General features: G+C 36.7%; 1 protein-coding gene across 4 annotated transcripts; it reads left to right on the top strand.

Annotated features, from left to right (window-relative positions):
* The first annotated feature begins 2692 nt into the window (after window positions 1–2692).
* Window positions 2693–21274, top strand: LOC127841320 (uncharacterized). Of its 4 annotated transcripts, XM_052370034.1 has the most exons (10): window positions 2988–3112; window positions 7251–7306; window positions 9275–11482; window positions 12393–12700; window positions 13773–13945; window positions 15146–15229; window positions 17052–17337; window positions 19313–19470; window positions 19714–19974; window positions 20392–21274. In XM_052370034.1, the coding sequence occupies exons 1-10, from the start codon at window positions 3040–3042 to the stop codon at window positions 20958–20960; spliced, it is 4176 nt and encodes a 1391-aa protein (XP_052225994.1). In that variant the 5' UTR covers window positions 2988–3039; the 3' UTR covers window positions 20961–21274. The 4 variants fall into 4 exon arrangements, with proteins under 4 accessions (XP_052225995.1, XP_052225997.1, XP_052225994.1 ...); XM_052370035.1 differs by lacking the exons at window positions 2988–3112; window positions 7251–7306 and adding an exon at window positions 2693–2779; XM_052370037.1 differs by lacking the exon at window positions 7251–7306 and having other exon boundaries at window positions 2977–3112.
* Window positions 21275–21411: the final 137 nt, after the last annotated feature.

Here is a 21411-nt window from a genome sequence, read left to right as displayed (position 1 = left end):
CATGTGCGTAAAGTATTTCCAAGATTAGCCTGTGCATTCCGCCTAAGCAAGATTTTCGGTAAGAAGACACTTTACGCACATGCATTAAGTCCAATTTTCTCAGAACAAGACACAAATAGGAGAAGTTCCAGAGACATCAGTCCCATTATACGCTTATCAGTTTAACATCTAATGTAAACAATGAATTAATTTAAGTTAGAGTGAAACTATGAGAAATGGCTACAGTGTGTTGCCAACTGACCATGGACATTTTCATGTTCATAAATTGGGTACCCAAAAAATAATTTTAAAGAATATCTAAATTACAATGATTTTGGGTTCCATATGATAAGGCAACATGACCTACAATTATCTTACTGTATATCGCATAATAGACAAAGTTATAAGGGTTCCAGACATACAGTTATGTAACTATGGTAAGCCTGTTTGTTAAGTGAAGTGCTACATTTCATTTACCTGACTTACATTGTAATAAAGAATATTTCTGCAAGATTTATAATTGGAAGAGCCAAAGACCTAGAATTGATCTAGGTCTCTGGAAGAGCTTATGAAATATTTCCTGTTAAACAATGAGACATGCTTTGATCCTTTTAGAATCGTCCTCCATAGGAAACCCATTTCTTTTTAGTTAAGTGTTTTTTTGCATTTGATAACGAATGTTGCTGCCAGATTTATCCTCATCAGACAGGTTTTGAACCTCGCAAAACTTCCCTTCATAGAAAATGCTGGTGAGGTTTAGAAAACACAAATTAACATTATTTTATAAAAGCCTTCACGAATTGTTTTAGACTAATGACTGATATTCTGCTTTATTTTATCCTCATGAACATATGACACTGTGACAAAAGTAACAAATATCATTGTCCAGTAAAACCGGAGTTACAGTGACGTTATTAATCTAGGTAGTTATCCAAAGAGCCAAAAGACAAATGGGATGATTATAACCACATTAAATGTTTTCCCCCAGTTAATTTTGCTTTAATTTTTTAACTGTTCCATTTTGTAAACAAAGATAATGTTTTTGATATCATACAGAACAAATTAAACAAGAGATTGCCAAGCAATATGGTCCCCTACCGGTGATACTCCACCATTGTCAGTAAAAAAAAAAATTTGCTGCCATAGCAACCAGAATTCTTGACGTACCGGCAGGAACAAAATGAAATCACAGGTGGTAAGCGTGTGGCTATGATATTAATTAGTGAAATTATCATTTTGATTGATAAATAATTATATTATAACGAAAATTCAACTTTTCTGAAAAAAATAGTTCACTATATATTTGATAGTGAATTTTGTTTTCTTCAGAAAAGTTTATTGTTCGTTATAATATGATTATTTATCATTTAAAATGATGTTTTCACTAATTAATATCATAGCCACACGCTAACCATGTGTGAATGAAATGACGTGCATAATCTCCATATTGCCATCTAGTCTTGTCTTGTCTTGGATTTTTTCCCTTTGGCATGGGAGCACTCCCCTGTAGAGGATGAGTTTTCCATTCGTTAGCTCATAATGTTCAACTTTTTTAAGTGAAACTTTTTTTAACGATAACTAGTGCGCGTAAACAGACTAGTATTTACAAACACAATGATACGCGGTCTGCCATCAATTAAGTTAACTAGGTCTAGTACATAGTATCGAAAACGAAACACGAGTGGACCATTACAATTATATTAATTTATTCTGAAGGAAAATATGTACACCTTGGATACCCATTATTTGCTACTTATTATTTGAGCTCTGTGCGTGATGAGTCTTTCGCAGTAGGCTTGGGACCATCTTTCTATGTCTGTCTCTTGCTCTGGTGACAATATAACGCGGTCCTTTAGCGATGAATGGGTACAGTCAAGAATAATCTGAATTAGCATATCAAAATCTTGTGTGATGGTTGTGAATTTGTTGTCATCGGATAGGATTGCTTTCATTCGTGTGAAGTTTTCTTCTCTGAGTTGGCTAAGTGCCGAGCATCTCCCCAGTAGGTGTTCCCTTGTTTCATCATCTACTCTACACAATTTGCAGGTTGCAGACACTTCATATCATTACCTTGCAGGATGAAGGTACCTGTGATTAGCCGAGCTTTAATTTCAGCATGTTGAATTTCATGTTGCTTTGGGCGAGTGGATTTCCACAAGTTGTGTGGGTTGTCAACCACTGGGTGTTGAACCTGTAAGTACTTTATAGTGGATTGGGTGGCCAGTTCTTGTCGCCAAGTGGTTTCCCAGTAGTCATTCGAAGCCTTTTTGAACATTTTCTTCCATTTATCTTTTGTTGGCACATCCTCTAAAAGCTCTTCGGGAGTTGGTAAGTTGTATTTTTACAATATTTTTCTGACGCTTGATGCGAGTATTTTACTATCTGGATCTGCCATTAGCAGCTGTCGTCTGAGGATTTTATATTCAACAGATTCTGGTAGACGTGCAATATTCATAAACAGTGCCAAATAATTCCTGGCTAATAGAGGGTTCAATTGGTTTTCTTTCCTGTCCAATAGGGAGTTCAATTGGTTTTCTATCTATCCATGCTTCAAGTTTTAATGAAAAAATATCAAGAACTTTTATAGTTATCGCAGGATCCAGAAAAGTGTGACGGACAAACTGACAGACAGACAGAGCGCACCTGTAGGGGACATCTATATAAATAATTGTTTCTACCAGACTAGTTTAAAATTTCACGTGTTTCGTTGTGTGTAGCCTCGATGTGGTGCGGTGGATTTTGATCTAAGTAGGTCATTTCCGCCCCAAAATTAAAAGAAATTATCTTAGCACAATCAAAGGTAAAATCTGATCCACGAAGCAAAAATATCAGTTTGATTACAATTAAAAATGATGAATTGTGTAAAATTGAATATCGGAGTCGACAAATATGTGAATTTGTTTACGAATACTACAACAATTTAAGACATTATTGTGATTATCACAAAGCGCCATTTTTTCACTGCGTTAAAATATGCTTTTTGTCAGAATCGGAAAAATATGACAACAATTCAAACTTACTCTAAATTACTTAACGTCTTAACCACATTAAAATTTTAAAATGTTATCGAAATCCCACTGTTCAATACACTCAAAAAGACATGCCGCTGTTTATTACAATAATATGATAATAGGTGCTACACAATCATGATAATTAACAGTCAAAAGCTTTTTTGATAACCATGTATTTTAATATCCTGTCACAACCCGAATTCGACCACTTCCTGTTTTCGACCGGCCCCGGTAAATTATTCATGCATAAGTAAAATAAGCCAATTTCCGGACGTCGCGCGCAAGTTTTGTTTACAAGTGTCGGTGAAATGTCATCCAGGTTTAAATGACGTAAAATGGAGATCCGACAGGTAAAATTGTTTCACTTTAATATGAAATGCTGCATTTTACGTAGTCTTTACTAATCCCTAATTATCTTTAGCTTCTAGAACGGTTTCACTCGCTTTAAACTTGACCGATAATTTCTCTCTCGTAACGAAGGTGTTTTACATATTTCTCCAGGGCCACCTAAATTGTCGTTTGGTAGTAGTAGTATACTGCGCATAAAAAATTAGGTGTTTTGATAACCACTGAACCTTATCAGAAAACCATTTTATAACAACTAATTTGATTGTAATTGCTATATATTCATTCTATTGCACATATTAAAATAGAACATAATTGGTATATTTTCAGAAAACTAATCCTGTCCGTGGCCCCTACAGGTCATCCTATGACATTGATGACTTACAAAGGGCCTTTATGGCTGTAAAAGACAATCAAATGTCAATTAGAAAATCAGCATTGTACTTTAATGTCCCCAAAACAACACTTATTGACAGGTTGCATGGGAGAATTAGTATTGACACTGTGAAACCAGGCCCTGACCCACTGTTTACTCTTGATCAGGAATCTCTACTGGCAAGTCACATCCAAACTATGGGTGAAGTAGGCTTTGGGTACACCAGGCAAGAGACTATAAACCTTGCAAGTGATTATGCCTTCACCTTGGCTTAGGCCTGAGACCAAGAGAAAAACCTCTTACTGATCGTTGGTTGTACAAGTTTTTGGACCGGTGGCCAGAACTAATGGTGAAAAAACCAAGGAGCCTTGATATAGCCCGTGCAAGATGTGCGACAAGAGATGCTGTGGATCGATATTTCAACAAATTGCATGAAATTCTTGTCAAGTATGATCTATTATCAAAACCCCATCGGTTGTACAATATTGATGAGAAGGGGCTCAGTCTAGAACATAAACCACCAAAAATTGTCTCATCAAAGCATGGCACAACTCCTGCCATGACAGGTAGCAGAGGAAAAAATGTAACTGTCATTGGTTGTGTAAATGGGGTAGGTCAGCAAGTGCCTCCTTACTTTGTTTTTCCAGGTCAGAGAATGCAGCCAAGTCTGTTAGATGGTGTGACACCTGGTACAAATGGAACAGTTTCCCCAACAGGATGGTCTAATACAGAGGTGTTCTCTGGTTATTTGAAAGAGCACGTCTTACAATACTTACCCCTACGATCACAAAATGAACCAGTCCTGATACTTTATGATGGCCACAGTAGTCACATTTCACTGGACCTAATACAATGGGCTAAACAGGAAGATATTATCCTCTTTGTATTACCCCCTCATTGCAGCCACCTATTGCAACCCCTAGATGTCAGCTGCTTTGGACCCTTCGAGGTTGCTTGGAACGCAGCTCTGCACAGCAACTTAAGAGCATCTGGGGGTCGTACACTATCACGATATGATGTTGCCAGTTTAGCTTGTAAAGTGTACAGCTCAACACTCACAGCTACCAACATTCAAGCTGCCTTCCGCAAGAGTGGTGTTTACGCATTCAACAAAAATGTGATATCTGATCACCAAGTGGCCCCATCAACCTGTTTCCACGTTACAGCTGCAGGTGATGCTTGTAGTAAAGGGTCTGAGCCGTTGGAGGATAATGAAAAGGCAGATCAGTTTTTACAGGAGCGTGGGGGCAAGATTTTGCAAAATGTGGACACAGCAAAAAAACAAAGAAACACACTTAGCAAAGTTGTAGGTGGACAAGCTGTTACTGAAACTGAAGTCCTTAACAAAATTCAGACATATAAACATAATCAAAATAACAAACGTTCAAAAGATGCAAATAAAGAAAATATCAATCCAAGACCAAGTGTATCGGGTTGTGCCAAAAAACCTAAGGTTATAAGAACAGTGACTGAAAGTGATACATGTAGTTCTGAGGAAGATATAACAGACTCTGAAAAATGCATTGTGTGCAAAAAGTTTAGCCCTGACCTAAGTAAGAGGCCATACATTGTTATTGTGAAATGGGGACAGTGTGACAAGTGTTCTGGCTGGGTCCACCTGTCTTTCTGCACAACTATCGGAGTTATCAGAAGGGGAGACAACTTCTTGTGCCCCCAGTGCTCAACCAATTAACATGAATATAAAATTAAACAAGTACTGTAAATATGTTCAAAATATGTTCCAAAATAAAACAGTTTTTTGCAGTTTAAATTACTTAAGATTATATTTACTGTTGTTTAAAGCACTTTAAAATGATTTTATTTGTGTACTAACTTTTGTTGTGCAGTATAGTTGGAAAAACATGAATTATCTGAAAGTGGTCGAAAACAGGTTGGATGAAAATAAAAATGGCCGATTTGGGCATGATAAAAGAAGTGTGAAATTAAAAGATATAACAAACAGGTAAGTCTATAAAAAATATGTGTTCATACTTTGCTTTGCGTATCAAGTTTATTGTTATTCAAGTTAAACATGTATCTCTTCGTGGATGTAAGCGGTTTTCTAAATAAGTCTTAAGCGGTTGAAAACTGGTTGTACCAGGATACATATATTGACATTATTGTGTTCAAAACATCATTTAGTATGATTCCTTATATCAAGGGTAGCCTAGAGTAACCCTGGGTTAAATCGGACACACAGTTTATCGGACAATCACAAAAAGTCGAATATTTACAAACAAAACGACCTCGCATTCAACCGTTTGAGCTTTGTTTACATTCTATAAATATGTTTTCATAGTATTATGTAACCAATCATCAGATTGAGTGATGGAATAAATCGGCGATTTTGATTGGAAGATGCAAGTTTGTTTGGAGAGACATCCCCTCTTCACCTTGGCGAAAATCCGAGAGTCAGGAACATTTAAAACGGTCATTTTACTAGTAATGGTACGCTGTGAAATGTGTGAATACCTTTGTGAGAAAACAAAATATTTGAACTGATATATTTATCTTCTGAAAAACATAATAAAACTATTACAAACATTCCATGTATTGTAAAAAAAATAAGAAAACTTAAACTGTCAGATAATCCCCAGGTAGTACATGCTTCGTAAAATGCTATCGGAGTTTATCGGACACCAAACTTTGGCAAGACCTATAGAACTTATGTCTGTTTTCTATACTTTTATTAGATGAGCTCAAGAACCATAATGGCTTCGTTGCAAAATAGCGACTTTGGAAGAAACGGACCATTAACTAAAATACAAATAAATAGCAATGTATATGCGCATTTTTCAGATATGCCCAAACATGGACAATGTATGCGATGTAAATATGCCATAAATTCGCAAATATATACGTAAAGTATCACTACAAATTACAAATTCACCGATGTATAGACTTTTCACAGCTTAAATAACATCACGATTAAGCCCAAAAACGGAAATACATACAACCAACAACTGTCCGATTTAAGCCTTTTAAGGTGTCGGATACAAGCCTTGGGATTTCCGGTTTTACCCTGATGCGTCGATATTTATAAAGTGCAATCTAATTGGTTGACTAAAAAGTTTAAAATAGATTTGAACATTCCATACTGTTGCATGAAAGCTTTTGTACCAAGAAAACAAATGCATTCCGCTTCGAATAGTGAGTCATCGAGATTACGCTGTCTTTTTTCCTGGTGGTGTCCGATATAACCCAGGGTTACTCTAATTTCGATCGTTTTGTTTGATTGAAGAACATTGCTGTCCTGATGATGTCCATTTCATGTGCACCGAGTATGTTGTTTGACCAACATTACTTCACTTGAAAATAAATACAGAAACAAATAAAATAAGGGAAAAAAAAATAATTGCATTTCAAAATCTTAGTTCAACTGAAATAATCCAAATTGATACGTATTCCATTAAACAAATTTGGGTCATTCATAAAACTTCCACATAAATTTCAAAGTGAGGCAAACGACGGCCCTTGTGTAAACACAACACTTTCATGTATTTGATTTATTTTAATGTTTGATTTTTCCTGATTCTCAGGAAATGTTGCATGGAACAATCTGTCCGCGCACATTGTGAAAATATACACATGTTCAGTGGGTATACTTAGTTAAGTTAGTCCATATAAACGTTCTCCCAGAGCCTTTGATAATTTTTGCTATATATATGGCTGCTCTGAGTTATAAAGCTGAGAGTTGAATTATTGCAACTATGGGTACACTTTGTCCTGATTGCTAGTTTTATCAAATGTTTTCATAGTTACATACTTTCCAAACCTCCAGATAACATGGCGATGATGCGTTAAGGCGTAAAAAGCAAAAATAAACAAACACAAATAAAATAGAATTTAATTATATTATTGGTCAATATCTGGCTCAAAGTAAATATCAAAAGGATTATACTGTACATGTAAATAATTTCTCCTTTGTGTAATTAAAGGAAGAAGTTTATATGTCCAGGGAAAAGTTATCTCCCTGCTGTCCCCCTGTCTTAGAAATATTATAAAACATTGCACATATCATGCCTGTTGCAACACAAATACACCCTGAGATGGCAGCCTCTGTCACTTAAGTCCATAAAATATATCTCTGACATTTTATACTGTTTCAATGTTTTGAATTGTAGGCAAATTGAACCACTATTTTGCACGCAGTGATAAATCTGACTCTGTCCAATGTATTGAATTTTTGTGATTTTTGTACACTTTTAGTTTTAGATACAGAATGTTGTGTCAAGTAGGGTCGCCAAAATATTGCTGCAAGCACAAACCATGATTTTAAGTATTTCATTTTTGTATCACATGAAAGGTTCTCCCACCTCACTCGTTATAGCGTTTAATTTAAGTAGATTTTCCCGTCCATCTTATTGTTTTACCAAGCATCTTTTTATGCCCCCGGTAGGGTGGCATATAGCAGTTGAACTGTCAGTCCGTGATTCCGTCCGAAAACTTTAACATTGGCCATAATTTTTGCAATATTGAAGATAGCAACTTGATATTTGGCATTCATGTGTATCTCATGGAGCTGCACATTTTGAGTGGTGAAAGGTAAAGGTCAATGTCATGCTTCAAGGTCAAAGGTAAAAACAAAATCCAAGGGAAGTTATAAGCTTTAAAGGGAGATAATTAATTATCTGTACCTGCCAAATGATTAAAAAAAATAAAATGAATAAAAGGGGCGCAGTAGGGGGCATTGTGTTTCTGACAAAAACATCTCTTGTTCTTTACTCATTTTGCTGCTGGACAAGAGTTTTGCTATGCACCTACAGTAAAAAATGTGTATGAATATTTTTACTGAAATTGGGAAGGCAACCCCCAAATTGCAATTAAGTTTCAAAGTTCACTACACATATCACTGGGCATATTCAGGTTATTGGCTTTTATTATGTTTTACTTCCCTTTAAAACAGCTATATAAAGCTGTCATAATGTTATACCAGTAACACATTAAAATAGTTATTCACATGGATAACATGCTTATTGGACTTGTTCACTTTTAGACAATGTCAACATGAATGAATATAATATTATTATTGTCATATAAAGGTAAACAATTTCTTCCCAATTCACCATTTTTAAAAAGCATTTTGTAAAAAAAAATGTATATAAAATCCCATTGTATATTGAGAGTAAGGGTGTAATAAACTCGTGCTATGTCTATTCTGGCTGCATTCATTTGCAGTCTCACTAGCTGTACATTCTATAGACTTTATCATTATCTTTCACACCATTAAAAATACACCACCATCTTTTAAATACAATGAAAGTTGAAACACATATTTTTCCCTTGAGGTTAATTGGTCACATTGTTATGATTTCTCAGCCTAAAAGTTAAAAACTTTGAGTAATTTATGTTTATAAGTAATTTCTTATAGACTAAGTCTATAATATGGATAGTGGATGTATCAATTCGAAATTAAGCTGTATTTTACCAATACAAGTCTGTCAGGATTGTCTAAGTCATTCCATAATTGAAACTTATTTAATGAAAGAACTGTCTGTTAAATTGAACTTTACTCTTTTTGAGACAATGTAATACTAACTTGTTACTCTTCTCTGTTGTGTAGATGAGCTCAACACCACGAGGAAAGCTATGCACGAGAACTATAGAGGAATATGTCAAGACTGGGTTCATCAAAGAAAAGGAAAATGGCAAGAGAAATGCAATCAGACAGACTGGTCAGCTGTTTCGCATTGTCAACGGGGAATTGTACAGATATGGGACAGAACGGGAGTTTGCCCTGTATGGACTTAGAATTGTAATCCATGATGATGAAGAGGAGAAAAAGCAAGAAATTGTTGCAAAGTGTCATGTGGATGACATGGGGAACCATTTCGGTACAAGTACCACGCAAAAGAACATAAGCGATACATATTACTGGATGGGCATTACGGCGAGTGTGCAAAATTTTGTGAAAACTTGTGATGTTTGTAAAGTACGATCCAAGGACTTTGCGAGGGATATGCTCCCTGAAGGATTGAAGAAGGCGAACAAACCTGGTAGCCATCTGCCCTGTAAAGAAGCAAAACAGGAGATTCAAAAACTGGGAAGAATAAAGAAACCTTCGCCACCTGAGACTTTCTTCATTGTGAACACTGAAAGGAAGATACTGCCAGGAAAGGAGGCAGAAGGAGAGGATGAAATGGTGACTATTGATTCAAATAACATTGAGTTTGTAGTGGAGACTTTAGGCCATTCTGAAGAAGGCGAGGTGTTGCCCGAGGTTTGTCATGTGCTAAATGTACCTGATATTGTACCCACACCTGAGAGGTTTCGATCTAGAGAGATTGAGAATTTCTTGAAATTTGGAAGGTTTCCAGAGGAGTTTACTATAAATCAGAAAAACGGTCTGAAGAATCCAGCATCCCAGTACACAATTATTGATGATGAACTGTATCATGATAGCAACAAGAGTGGCACAAAAGGCTTGAGGCTCGTCATTCATGACGACCAACCGGCTCTGAAAGTGAAGATAATTGTGGAGAATCACATTGACGAAGATGGTTCACATAATGGATTGAACAAGACAATGACGAAAATAAGTGAGAAGTACTTCTGGTCCGGGCTCTCTATTGACTGCAAAAAATTCATGATGCACTGTAAGCTATGTCACAGTAACAGGTCCAAGAAGTCGGTGAAGCAAGTGTCAGAAGAAGAAAAAGTTATGTTGGAGAAGCAAGCTGAAATTCAGAAAACTAAACACAACCAAAAAATGGCCATTGCCCGAGAGCAGAAAAGAAATCGGTTAAGGGTGAATGAGCAGAGGGATCAGTTTGTTCACTTTGGTTCTCTACAGATTGATGAAAGTGCATCTCACTTAGAGGAAGTTCAGTCCATTCCTGTTGATAGTGAAAACGAAAATGATGGGCACGAAACGTACAACCAGGTTATCAGACTAGTTGGCCCCAATGATGAGGTAACAGAGTACACTGTAGCTTTACCTAAAGGTACCGGAAATCCTAGCACTATTCAGCTTGAGAGTGGTGAGATTATACACCTGGGAGGTGTTGAAATGGGTGAAATTATTGAGAACAATGTGGAAGGAACTAACAATGCCGAAGAAACAACAGAGGAGTCTGATCGTTCTTCTGAAACAGTGCAATCGGGTTTAGTTGAAACCATGTTGTCTGAAGAGATTATTATACCTGGGTTAGATCAGACTCAGAATACTGAAGCACTCCAGAGAAATGATGAGGAAGAACTTGAAAACGAAAATGGTGATGACATTTCTGTCCCGAAGTTAATAATAAAACAGGATCCAGAATCAGCAGAGAAAGGTGAAAATGGTGATGATAGTGAACCTCAGGCTATTGAGACTGAAGCTGATGTTGATGAAAATGAAGAGAAAACTGGTGAAGCTGAAACTGAAGAGGATGAATTGTTGGAAGTGATGATAATCAACTCTGACGGCAAAAAAGAACACAAAATTTTACGTAAGAGTGAGCTAAAGGCCTTATATGGCGACATTGAAATTGAACGTCTAGAAGACATAGATGAAGAAACCGCAATTGCAAATGTAACAAAAAAGATCAATACTAATTCAGTGTCGAAGGCTGGCTTGTTTTCATACTACAATGATATTATTTTTGTACCAAAAATGAAGCTCACAAGGGCAATAGCATACTATCTGGAGACAGGGATGCCATTGGAAGGTTTCCACTCTGGAAAGCTGAAGGAATATATGGCCAATTATTATCTGGAGGATGGAGTGTTGTACAGGCGGCCTTCCGTATACAAAACGGGAGTAGCTGTTGTACATGATGATAACCCTGAGGTTAGTGTATGATTTTAGCATCCAGCAGGATGTATGTGTTCGGTCTGTGTTTTCATATGTCTAGAGTGATCTCACTGATCTGTCTGCTTGAAGTGACAATATTAACTGATTATTGCATAGATTGTGTTTTTATATGCCCCCTCCTTTTTATTAAAGTCTCTTTATCTCTAAAATCAAACTGAATAATTCATCCATGAACACATATATAATCAGTATACATGTAAACTATGCAAGGTTTCATACTGTGTAATTACCTTGAAAATGTATTAAGGACCATCCAAGTTTTATCAAACAATACTGTACAACAGTCTGATTGATATTGATTAAAACAATCATGCCCACATTTTAACAACATTACATATCAGAGCTCCAGATAAGGATTTAGTCTAATGGGTATTTTACCCCATGATATTATTGATGAAGGGTATTTTACTCCTTTGTTTCAGCCATAAATGGTTCTTAAGAATAATCAATGAGGGGCATTTTCCATTTCTATTTTAAACTGACAGTAAAACTGTAAATGGCATGATTAATCTATAAATATTGTTATTTGTTAATATTAATATTAAAGTGCAAACAGAATAAATTTTTAATGATGATATGAATAGACTTTCTTTAAAATATTCAACTTTCATGTGTTGTATCTCTGTCTTGATTAATCTCTATTTACAAATTTAATATACTACCCACAAGAGCAGCGGGTGGCTTTAATTTAAGAGTCCCTTTTTTGATCCACTATCACGATAGGCCGCATTTTTGTTTACAAGCTTCTTTGCGTAAATACGCAGATATGCATCTTATCTGGAGCTCTGTCATATGGTATTGTAAGTTTGTAACATTAAACAGAAAAATTCATAAAATTGTGTTTCTATGTTGCATGTGTAATCGCAATCATTACACCACACTTCAGATCAAGTTGAAGCTGATAGAGGAAAGCCATAAGAAGCCGAACGGCGCACACTGTTCATCTGGGGTCACTTTGTCAAAGCTGGCATTTCGCTACTATTGGGAGGAAATGTCATGGGACGTGCACCGCTACTACCTTACGTGCTCGCTGTGTGTGATCAATGGCATGGATACAAAGACAAACAAGCCGATACGGACCGTCGAGGAAGAGAAGCTCTTGCAGTCAAATAAAAGGCGATCCAAGCTTTCGTCCGGAAGGATCGCGCAGATGTCGAGGGATTTCAGGAACCGTAACCAGCATAAGTTTGATAAGTGAGTAGTTTTTATACAATTCTTAATCATTCAGAGAATGAGATGTTTTTGCAGGAACTGTAACCGTGAAAGTTTTATCAGCGAGTTAGAGTTTATGCAATGCAAAATCATTCAGAGAATGAGATGTAGCCAAATGTACTTTTTATGTATGAATTTTTATTATTGTGGATATTTTATGGGTGATTATGAGGAAAAACTTGAAGCCAATTTTAAATTTCTTTTGCAAAATATCCTAATTTGTAGCCATTGGCTAATTTTGTGAAGGACATCATGAGTGGAGAGTGCTTATTTGAATGCCCATTCTACTTTCTCTGCAGGTTCAAACAATAGGAATTTCAATGTCCCTTCTACTTGTCCAGGAATGTGATATTTCCTCGTTCAGCTGATCTCCCTGTCCTTGTCAAACTAATTTTGCAAATATAATTAACACTGCTAGATCTATAGACATATGATGAGTTAAATCTAGCCCTGCGAGGTGGGTAGGGCATTTTCTTCCCCGTAACCCTTTACCACTTAGATAATATTTTGACGCTTTTGTTGTCCCTTCGAAAGTTAAATTTAATTAAAGGCCATTTTTACTAGATTCAAGTTTTTATGCCCCTGAAGGAGGGCATATAGTGATCGCACTGTCCGTCCGTCTGTCTGTCTGTAACACTTTGTGTTTAGGTTTCGCAAAAATGCTCATAACCTTTATGTTGCTTCAGATGTAATATTCATATTTGGTATGCATGTGTATATGGACAAGGCCTAACCATGCGCACACAAATTTTGACCTCCTTGACCTTGAGCTTAGGGTCCGCGTTTAGGTTTCGAAATCTGCGTTAAAGTTTCTAAAAATGCTCATAACTTCTATCAAAGCGTTTATCGGGGGCATATGTCATCCTATTGAGACAGCTCTTGTTTAGGTTTCATTTCCAAACCTTACATACTGATGAGCAGCAAACAGCATAAACCCTAAACAGACTGCGAGTTACTCACAGGGCGTTCTGAATATATGCTGTTTGCACATAGCCTTTAACACTTCGCTTCTGAGTGGGAAAAGCCTAAATCACGCCCCTGGTCCTCTGTGCAGGTTCAAGCAGTGGGAGAGGCTGGGTAAGAGCAATGTAGATGAGACAGAGGACTACTCCAGGGACACGGTTAAGGTGTTGGAGATCCCCGAGTACTCCAGCAGCGCAACAGAGCTGAGAGAGAATATTGATGGTACAGTGGAGATGCTGCTTGCACTGCAGGGTCAGGGCAAAGGTAGGTTTTTAAATCAAGCATCTGGGAAAATAGGGCTTAATGTATGTGCGTAAAGTCTCATCCCAGATTTGCCTTTGCAGTCCACACAGGCCGATCAGGGAAAACACTTTCCAGTTTATGCAGAGGTGTCAAAGTTCAGGATTATGCCTGAATTCAGGATTTAGGCCCTCGAGTACCACTTTTTATATTAATATAAATCAGAGGATTTTTTCTGGTTATGTTTAAATTCTTGTCACAAAATGTGATTTTAAACACCAATTATTATACTTTGAAGTATTGTCTACAAAGTTGACATAATTAAATGAATTATCAACCCACTTTTGGCTCTTGTCCCCCTAATGCTAGGCTTATTTTCAGGATTCTAGATTTTGGGGAATTGACACCCATGAGTTTTTGGTATTTTTAGTTAAAAGATTTTTTTTTCTTTCAGAAAAATCCTTTTTATGGGGGAAAGTGTTGTCCCTGATTAGCCTGTGCATTATATAAAGTTTTCCGAGAACGAGGCTCAATGTACACCATTCACAATTGTTTCCTATTGATATTACATATTGCATTTGCTACTGCATGCTCTAATTTTGAAATTGATTATATAATCAGGGATGTGAGTTTTCCTTGTTTTAACTCATTTTCTCCCTTTTAATGTCTGAACTAGTTATACGAATAGTTATTAACTTTCCTTTATCTATATGCAAATGAAGAGTTTAGTTGATCCCTGTAAGGTAGCAACATATTCCTCCCCTTAGGCAGTTCTAAAAATAAACAACCCTTAATGTTCAAAATTAAATTTTTAATAATATTCCTTTTGATATGAAATTGTGCATTTCACAACTTTTGTATGCTCCAACTTTTAAATGTGCATGAATTATCGCGCTTTTTGCACTAAGACTTTCTGTGACATGATTTTTGCATCTTGCTTCATACATTGTAAATCCAATATAACACAAAAATAACCCTTGTGGGTCTCGGCTGCCATTTAAAATCTGCACATTGGACACCGCTATTTTTGAATTTCAAGAAAACGCTCCAGACTGAAATGGAAGGTTGGAAAAAAAACAGGACCCAAGACCCACCCGCGTTATATTGGATTCAGCGTAATAAGGGAGCGATTTATATTGGTTATACAGTGTACATGTATTACTACAGGCAGAGTGAAAGAGGATTTGTCACTTCTGTGGCAAGCTCTAGTTGTTTTGTTTCTAGCACAAGAAGGTGTGACCTACATTGTGCGGTCAGAAGATGGTCAAGAGATGTACAAGGTTGAAACCTCGGGGCAGGTTGATCAAGGTAAGATGATGGAGAATCAACCAGCGAGTGGTTAGTGTTGTTGATGAGTAAATGAGAAAATATGTTATAATAATCAACTGGAAAAAATAACCTTTTGTGAAATAGTTAATACAGGTGGATTTATGAGACAAACTTTTGCAACATGCCAAGTTTTCGGTCGATGAAGTGACGGTTTTTTCTGTGAGCTGCATTGTGCGAAGATTTGTCTTATGCCATATGTGGCAAGTTTAGCTTCAGGCCATGCAATACGGCCCATTTTCACATGCTGTGGATCCTTTAGATTCAGTATGAATCAGTGTCTGACTTAGACTGTGATCTAATAGCATTGTTTTTAAATTTAAGGATGTGATGTAAACAATCCCACAACTTTTTCCAACAACACAATACTGGAATATTATAATAATCATTTACACCAGTATTGTTTAATGGTCTAGTAGATTTTCATTTTGTAATTATTATTATTATGTTAAATGCTTTGCATTGACCGTATCAAGGCTCTAATCTAAGTTTTAATCATTTTATGTTTATAGACTCTTTTCTGTTATATAAGTAGTGGAAAGAACAAGAACTTCCCTCCTGAAATAGTGTTTTTGGAGTTTCATTGTATGCTATATGCTAATTTTGAATGGATATACAGTGATAACATTGTTCAATCTGAAAGTGTGATTTTTATGCCCCCCTTCGAAGAAGAGGGGGTATATTGCTTTGCACATGTCAGTCGGTCTGTCGGTCCGTCCACCAGGTATTTTCCGGATGATAACTCAAGAACGCTTAGGCCTAGGATCATGAAACTTCATAGGTACATTGATCATGACTCGCAGATGACCCCTATTGATTTTGAGTTCACTAGGTCAAAGGTCAAGGTCACTGTGACCCAAAATAGTAAAATGGTTTCCGGATGATAATTCAAGAACGCTTATGCCTAGGATCATGAAACTTGATAGGTAAATTGATCATGACTCGCAGATGACCCCTATTGGTTTTCAGGTCACTAGTTCAAAGGTCAAGGTCACGGTCACCCGAAATAGTAAAATGGTTTCCGGATGATAACTCAAGAACGCTTATGCCTAGGATCATGAAACTTGATAGGTAGATTGACCATGACTCGCAGATGACCCCTATTGATTTTGAGGTCACTAGGTCAAAGGTCAAGATCACGGTGACCCGAAATATTAAAATGGTTTCCGGATGATTACTCAAGAACGCTTATGCCTAGGATCATGAAACTTGATAGGTAGATTGACCATGACTCGCAGATGACCCCTATTGATTTTGAGGTCACTAGGTCAAAGGTCAAGATCACGGTGACCCGAAATATTAAAATGGTTTCCGGATGATTACTCAAGAACGCTTATGCCTAGGATCATGAAACTTGATAGGTAGATTGATCATGACTTGCAGATGACCCCTATTGATTTTCAGGGCACAAGGTCACGGTGACCCGAAATAGTTAAATGGTTTCCAGATGATAACTCAAGAACGCTTATGCCTAGGATCATGAAACTTGATAGGTAGTTTGATCATGACTAGCAGATGACCCCTATTGATTTTCAGGTCACTAGGTCAAAGGTCACAGTGACTCGAAATAGTAAAATGGTTTCCGGATGATAACTCAAGAACGCTTATGCCTAGGATCATGAAACTTCATAGGTACATTGATCATGACTGGCAGATGACCCCTATTGATTTTCAGGTCACTAGGTCAAAGGTCAAGGTCACAGTGACAAAAAACATATTTACAAAATGGCTGTCACTACAACTGAGAGCCCATATGGGGGGCATGCATGTTTTACAAACAGCCCTTGTTTCTTATTTAAAACAGACCAGATTGTAGTGATAGAAAATGTTGAAAGCCCGTTGTCATCATCCATGGAAGATTCCGCAGACGGTACCGTGAGTCCTCTACAACAAGTGCAAAGTGAGAACACAGAGCAGAATGAAATCACAGAGCAACTCCAGAACACAGAAAGGACTGATGATACAAAAAACACAGAGCAAATAGAGATTACAGGTTCACAAGAGGATGTTAAAAAGGTCATAGATAGTGAAGATTCAGATGTAGAAGTGGCGATTCCAGACTCTGATGATGATGACACGGCAGTTAGCAGGTTAGCATTTTGTAGCTCTTTTGATAGAAAGCAGTCTGTGTGATTTGTATTGTTGTTTTCGGCCTGTCTAAATAATTATGTATTATGTAAGTGTTCGTCAAATGGCTGTTTATCAATCATGTGTGTATATATTACCTACTGTTTCATACCATATAATCTTGTATGGAAACAGTCTTGTAATTATAAATAATAAAAAAAAATATTCAGCAGTATGGTGCCATCAAGTTTTGGTTTGAGGTCTAATTAATTTATTTCCATAAAACATAATATATAAATGCTTTATGAACATATGTAATGAGTGATTCAAGGTTGCTGCATTAAAGAAATCAATGCATTTGTTTTTGTTAATTCATCTCGTTTGTGTAGTATAACCCAATCAGATTTAAAGCCTTTATTTATTGAGACCCTTTCTAGTCTGTTTCCTGGGAAGAACAAATACTTGGGGCCTGTGGAAGCTCCCCAAGTGGGGATTCAACCAGTGATGTATTTCCTTCTTTATAAAGAACCCATGAAAGGTACTTTCCCAATTGAGGAAAGAGTACAAAATTCCCAATTGCTATGTGAAAAATTTCCAAAAGGAAGGGAAAAAAATCCAGTTTGTTCCAAAAGTGCATTACCTGTAAGTTAACAAATTAAATGAGCACTGAAGTTAACATTTCAAGCCAAAATGCATGCAAATGGATATTTAAATAGATTTTTGCAATTTATACCAAGCAATTTAAAAGACTCATAATTACCAATCTGAGGATTTCACTACGTGAATTTTCCCTATTTCAGGTGTCTTGCCACTAATTTTTAGCTCTACTGGCCGAAGGCAGGAAGAGCTTATGTAATGACGTGGTTTCCGTCGTCCGTCCATGCTTGCGTGCATTAGACTTTTTCTTGTTTACGCGATGAAGTCCACAGTTTTAATCCGATTCTTTTCAAACTTGTTCAGTGTCTTTATATTAATGAGGACTCGAACCCTATTGAAAATGGGTTACATCAGACTAAAAAGTCCAGAATTATCTCCTATTGAATTTGAAAAAATTGTCAAATAAGGCTTGTTTACGCAATAAAGTCCACAGTTTTCATCCAATTATTTCCCAACTTGCACAGTGTCTTTATCTGAATGATGAGTCAAACCCTATTGAAAATGAGCAATATCGGAGTTATAAGTCCGGAATTATCTCCCCTTGAATTTGAGAAAAAAAATGAAAATTCAGTTTTTTTATGTGATAAAGTCCATAATTTTCATCCAATTCTTGGCAAACTTGCACAGTGTCTTTGTATCAATGAGGACTCAAACCCTTTTTTAGTGAGGCTGTTTTCGGAGAAAACCTGGGGTATTGTCATAGCCTGCTCGCAGTCAGCCGGCGTCGTGCTACAACCTTGACATTGGCTCTAAAATCAAAGTGCTTCCACCTACTACTTTGAAACTTCATATGTAGATGCACCTTGATGAGTTATACACGCCACACCCATTTTGGGTCATTAGGTCAAAGGTCAAGGTCACTGTGACCTCTAAAAAAAAAAAAATGAGAAGCTTTCGCATCCGAGCATGGCACCCATTATGCGGTGCTCTTGTTAAAAAGAGCAATATCGAAGCAATAAGTCCAAAATGACCTCCCCTTGAAAATGAGAAAATTTTGAAATCCCGCTTGTTTACACAATTTATTTCACAGTTTTCATCCAATTATTTCCAATGAATTGAACCCTATTGAATATGAGCAGTATCGGAGAAATAAGTACACAATAATCTCCCCTTGAATTTGAGAAAATTCTTCTTGTTATTCTTTCCAACCTTGCACAGTGTTCATAGCAGTAGAGCAATTCAGGCCCTCATGGGCCTCTTGTTCCCAATTAGTACGCTACAGGTATTTTTACCAAATGGGCAAACAAAATCTAGAACCATATCCATTACACTAAAGCTTCCTGATTTTTTGTCTGCTTTGTAATTTACCTGTTAAATGCATTGCTTTTGTTTTCTGTCCAGGCCAAAGTACCCTATGCCAGAGGTTATCAACGTTGTGAGATTAGTAGAAACGTCTGGTAAAACCACTGTCAAGTCCCTTCAAGGAAGAGTCATTACTGAACCAAGAAAGCCTGCAATACTAAGACAGTCAGTCAATAATAAACCAATCAAAGAGCAAGGTAACTTATTATTAAACAAGAAATTAAATGATGAGGCTGAATCATAGTGTTCAAGTTTGATTAAAATATGGATTGTTATCACTATTAAATGTTGTTTTAATGAATGTTATACCTAATTGTACATGTGTTTAAGCATATCATTATACATGTATAAGATTAACCAAAAATAGCTATATTTCCCTACTTAGTGACATCTTAAAAAGCTGTAAAAAAAACAACAATCAATTTCTTGCAAATCTTCAGGTCGCCAAGCTACAAAGCGTCCAGTCAGTAAGGTGACGGAGGAATCCTCTCCTGATCCAACCCCTGGTCGACGATCTAGGCGGGAAATCAAGCGGCCCCGCCGGTTCAGTCCTGAGTCAGAGGTCCGTAAACCCACAATGGCCATTATGTCTGAGCATTTGTACTCCAACATTGATGAAGCCATTGGCACTGCAATGGAAGAGCTTGGGACAGATTTGAAGGCTCAATCTGTCGATGATGGTCACACTTCAGAAGAAATGGGTAAGGTCCCATCAACAAAAGAATGGTGGATTGAATGTTTTATAAAAAAAAGTTGCCATTTATTTACATTTGCAATCGATAAATTGGTGTTATTTAAACATATATGTTTAATTTGATCTAATTATGAGGTTTTAACCTGATAATGTTATTAAATAGTTCAAATCATTTTTAGTTTCACAGGTTTTAGTTGGAAAATCATATCTTTAAGAATTGTTTTGTGTTTTTGATCGATCAATTGAAGCATCTTTTCATGCAATTTTTTCTGTAATTAAAGCCGTATTTTTTTAGTTTCAAACAAAATATTACTAGTGTTTATAAATTATTGTATTGATAATAAAGTACCATGACATTAACATGTCTAAGGTGCTGGTAAGATATTCTATACAACATCTTAAATGTATTGTAAAAATATCTCAGACGCTGATGACATGTCAGATGATGATGGCGATGACAGTGACTCTGAAGACCAGACGTCACTGGAGATATTGCTGACAGAGGGCATAGAGAAGATGTCGGTAATCAAGTCAGACTCAGGATTCTCGTGCTCCCTGTGTAACTCTAAGTTCACGACAGAACGACAGTGCCTGGCGCATGGGACAAAGAATCAGTGCTACGATGACTGCGAGCTTTGCGGAAAAATGTACAAGAAGTCTCAGCTGGAGGAATACATGAAGCATGTAGCGCGCCATGAGAAGGGAAAGAAATTCACGTGCAGCACGTGCAAGAAAATGTTCTTCGAAAGCCAGCATCTGCAGATGCATACTCGACTGCACCGAAAACCTAAGGGCTGTGGTTGTAATGTTTGTGGAGAGGAGTTTTATACCTCGTTCCAGTTGGCAGCACATAGGTACAGGGCGCACAAGAAGGCAGATAGTTTTAACTGCGATGTGTGCGGGGCAAAGTTTGTGAATGTGAAGTTTATGAGAGTAGAACCAAAATTTGATGGGGAGCTATCGTATTTCAAATGCTTCATATGTTCGGAGTAATGTAGTTTTTAAGGAATAGATTATTTATTTTGTGTTCATCATTTTATCATTCTGTATTCGTTTGAACGAAATGAATGTTAAGGTATTTTTATTTCGACTCTTTATTTCATGATTAGGCTTATAAATTGATAATTAAGCCAACTAAGCTCAATGCGCTTGTGGTTTTCTTATGTGATCAATTTGTGTGTGTCATGCAGTGAGAGTTGTCTGTTGTCGATATTTACCTTGTGAACACTAGAAGCCACATAATTCTTTTCATTTAGTTGTAAGGGATCCAATAAAATTTGAGTTTATAAATAAATAAAATATGTGAATGCATTTCTTGTATTGGTTGTCTCCCTTGAAGCTACATGCATTTCTTGTTTTGGTTGTCTCCCTTGAAACTACATTCAATAGCATTTCAGCTGGAATGAAGAAGCATTTACCTCATTGCTTTTAAAGGTTTGTTAAT

This window comes from Dreissena polymorpha, chromosome 8 (genome assembly GCF_020536995.1).
Source record: "Dreissena polymorpha isolate Duluth1 chromosome 8, UMN_Dpol_1.0, whole genome shotgun sequence".
NCBI classification, from domain to species: Eukaryota; Metazoa; Mollusca; class Bivalvia; order Myida; family Dreissenidae; genus Dreissena; species Dreissena polymorpha.
Note: the sequence above shows the minus strand (reverse complement) of the source record. Positions and strands in the feature narration are given on the sequence as shown.

What these genes read in the sequence shown, in the direction of transcription:
- LOC127841320 (XM_052370034.1), top strand. Translation starts at nt 3,040, where the DNA reads ATGTTATCGAAATCCCACTGTTCAATACACTCAAAAAGACATGCCGCT. An exon ending in TACATGATGATAACCCTGAG is followed by an intron (nt 11,483 to 12,392) that starts GTTAGTGTATGA and finishes ACCACACTTCAG; the next exon opens with ATCAAGTTGAAGCTGATAGA. An exon ending in TAAACCAATCAAAGAGCAAG is followed by an intron (nt 19,471 to 19,713) that starts GTAACTTATTAT and finishes GCAAATCTTCAG; the next exon opens with GTCGCCAAGCTACAAAGCGT.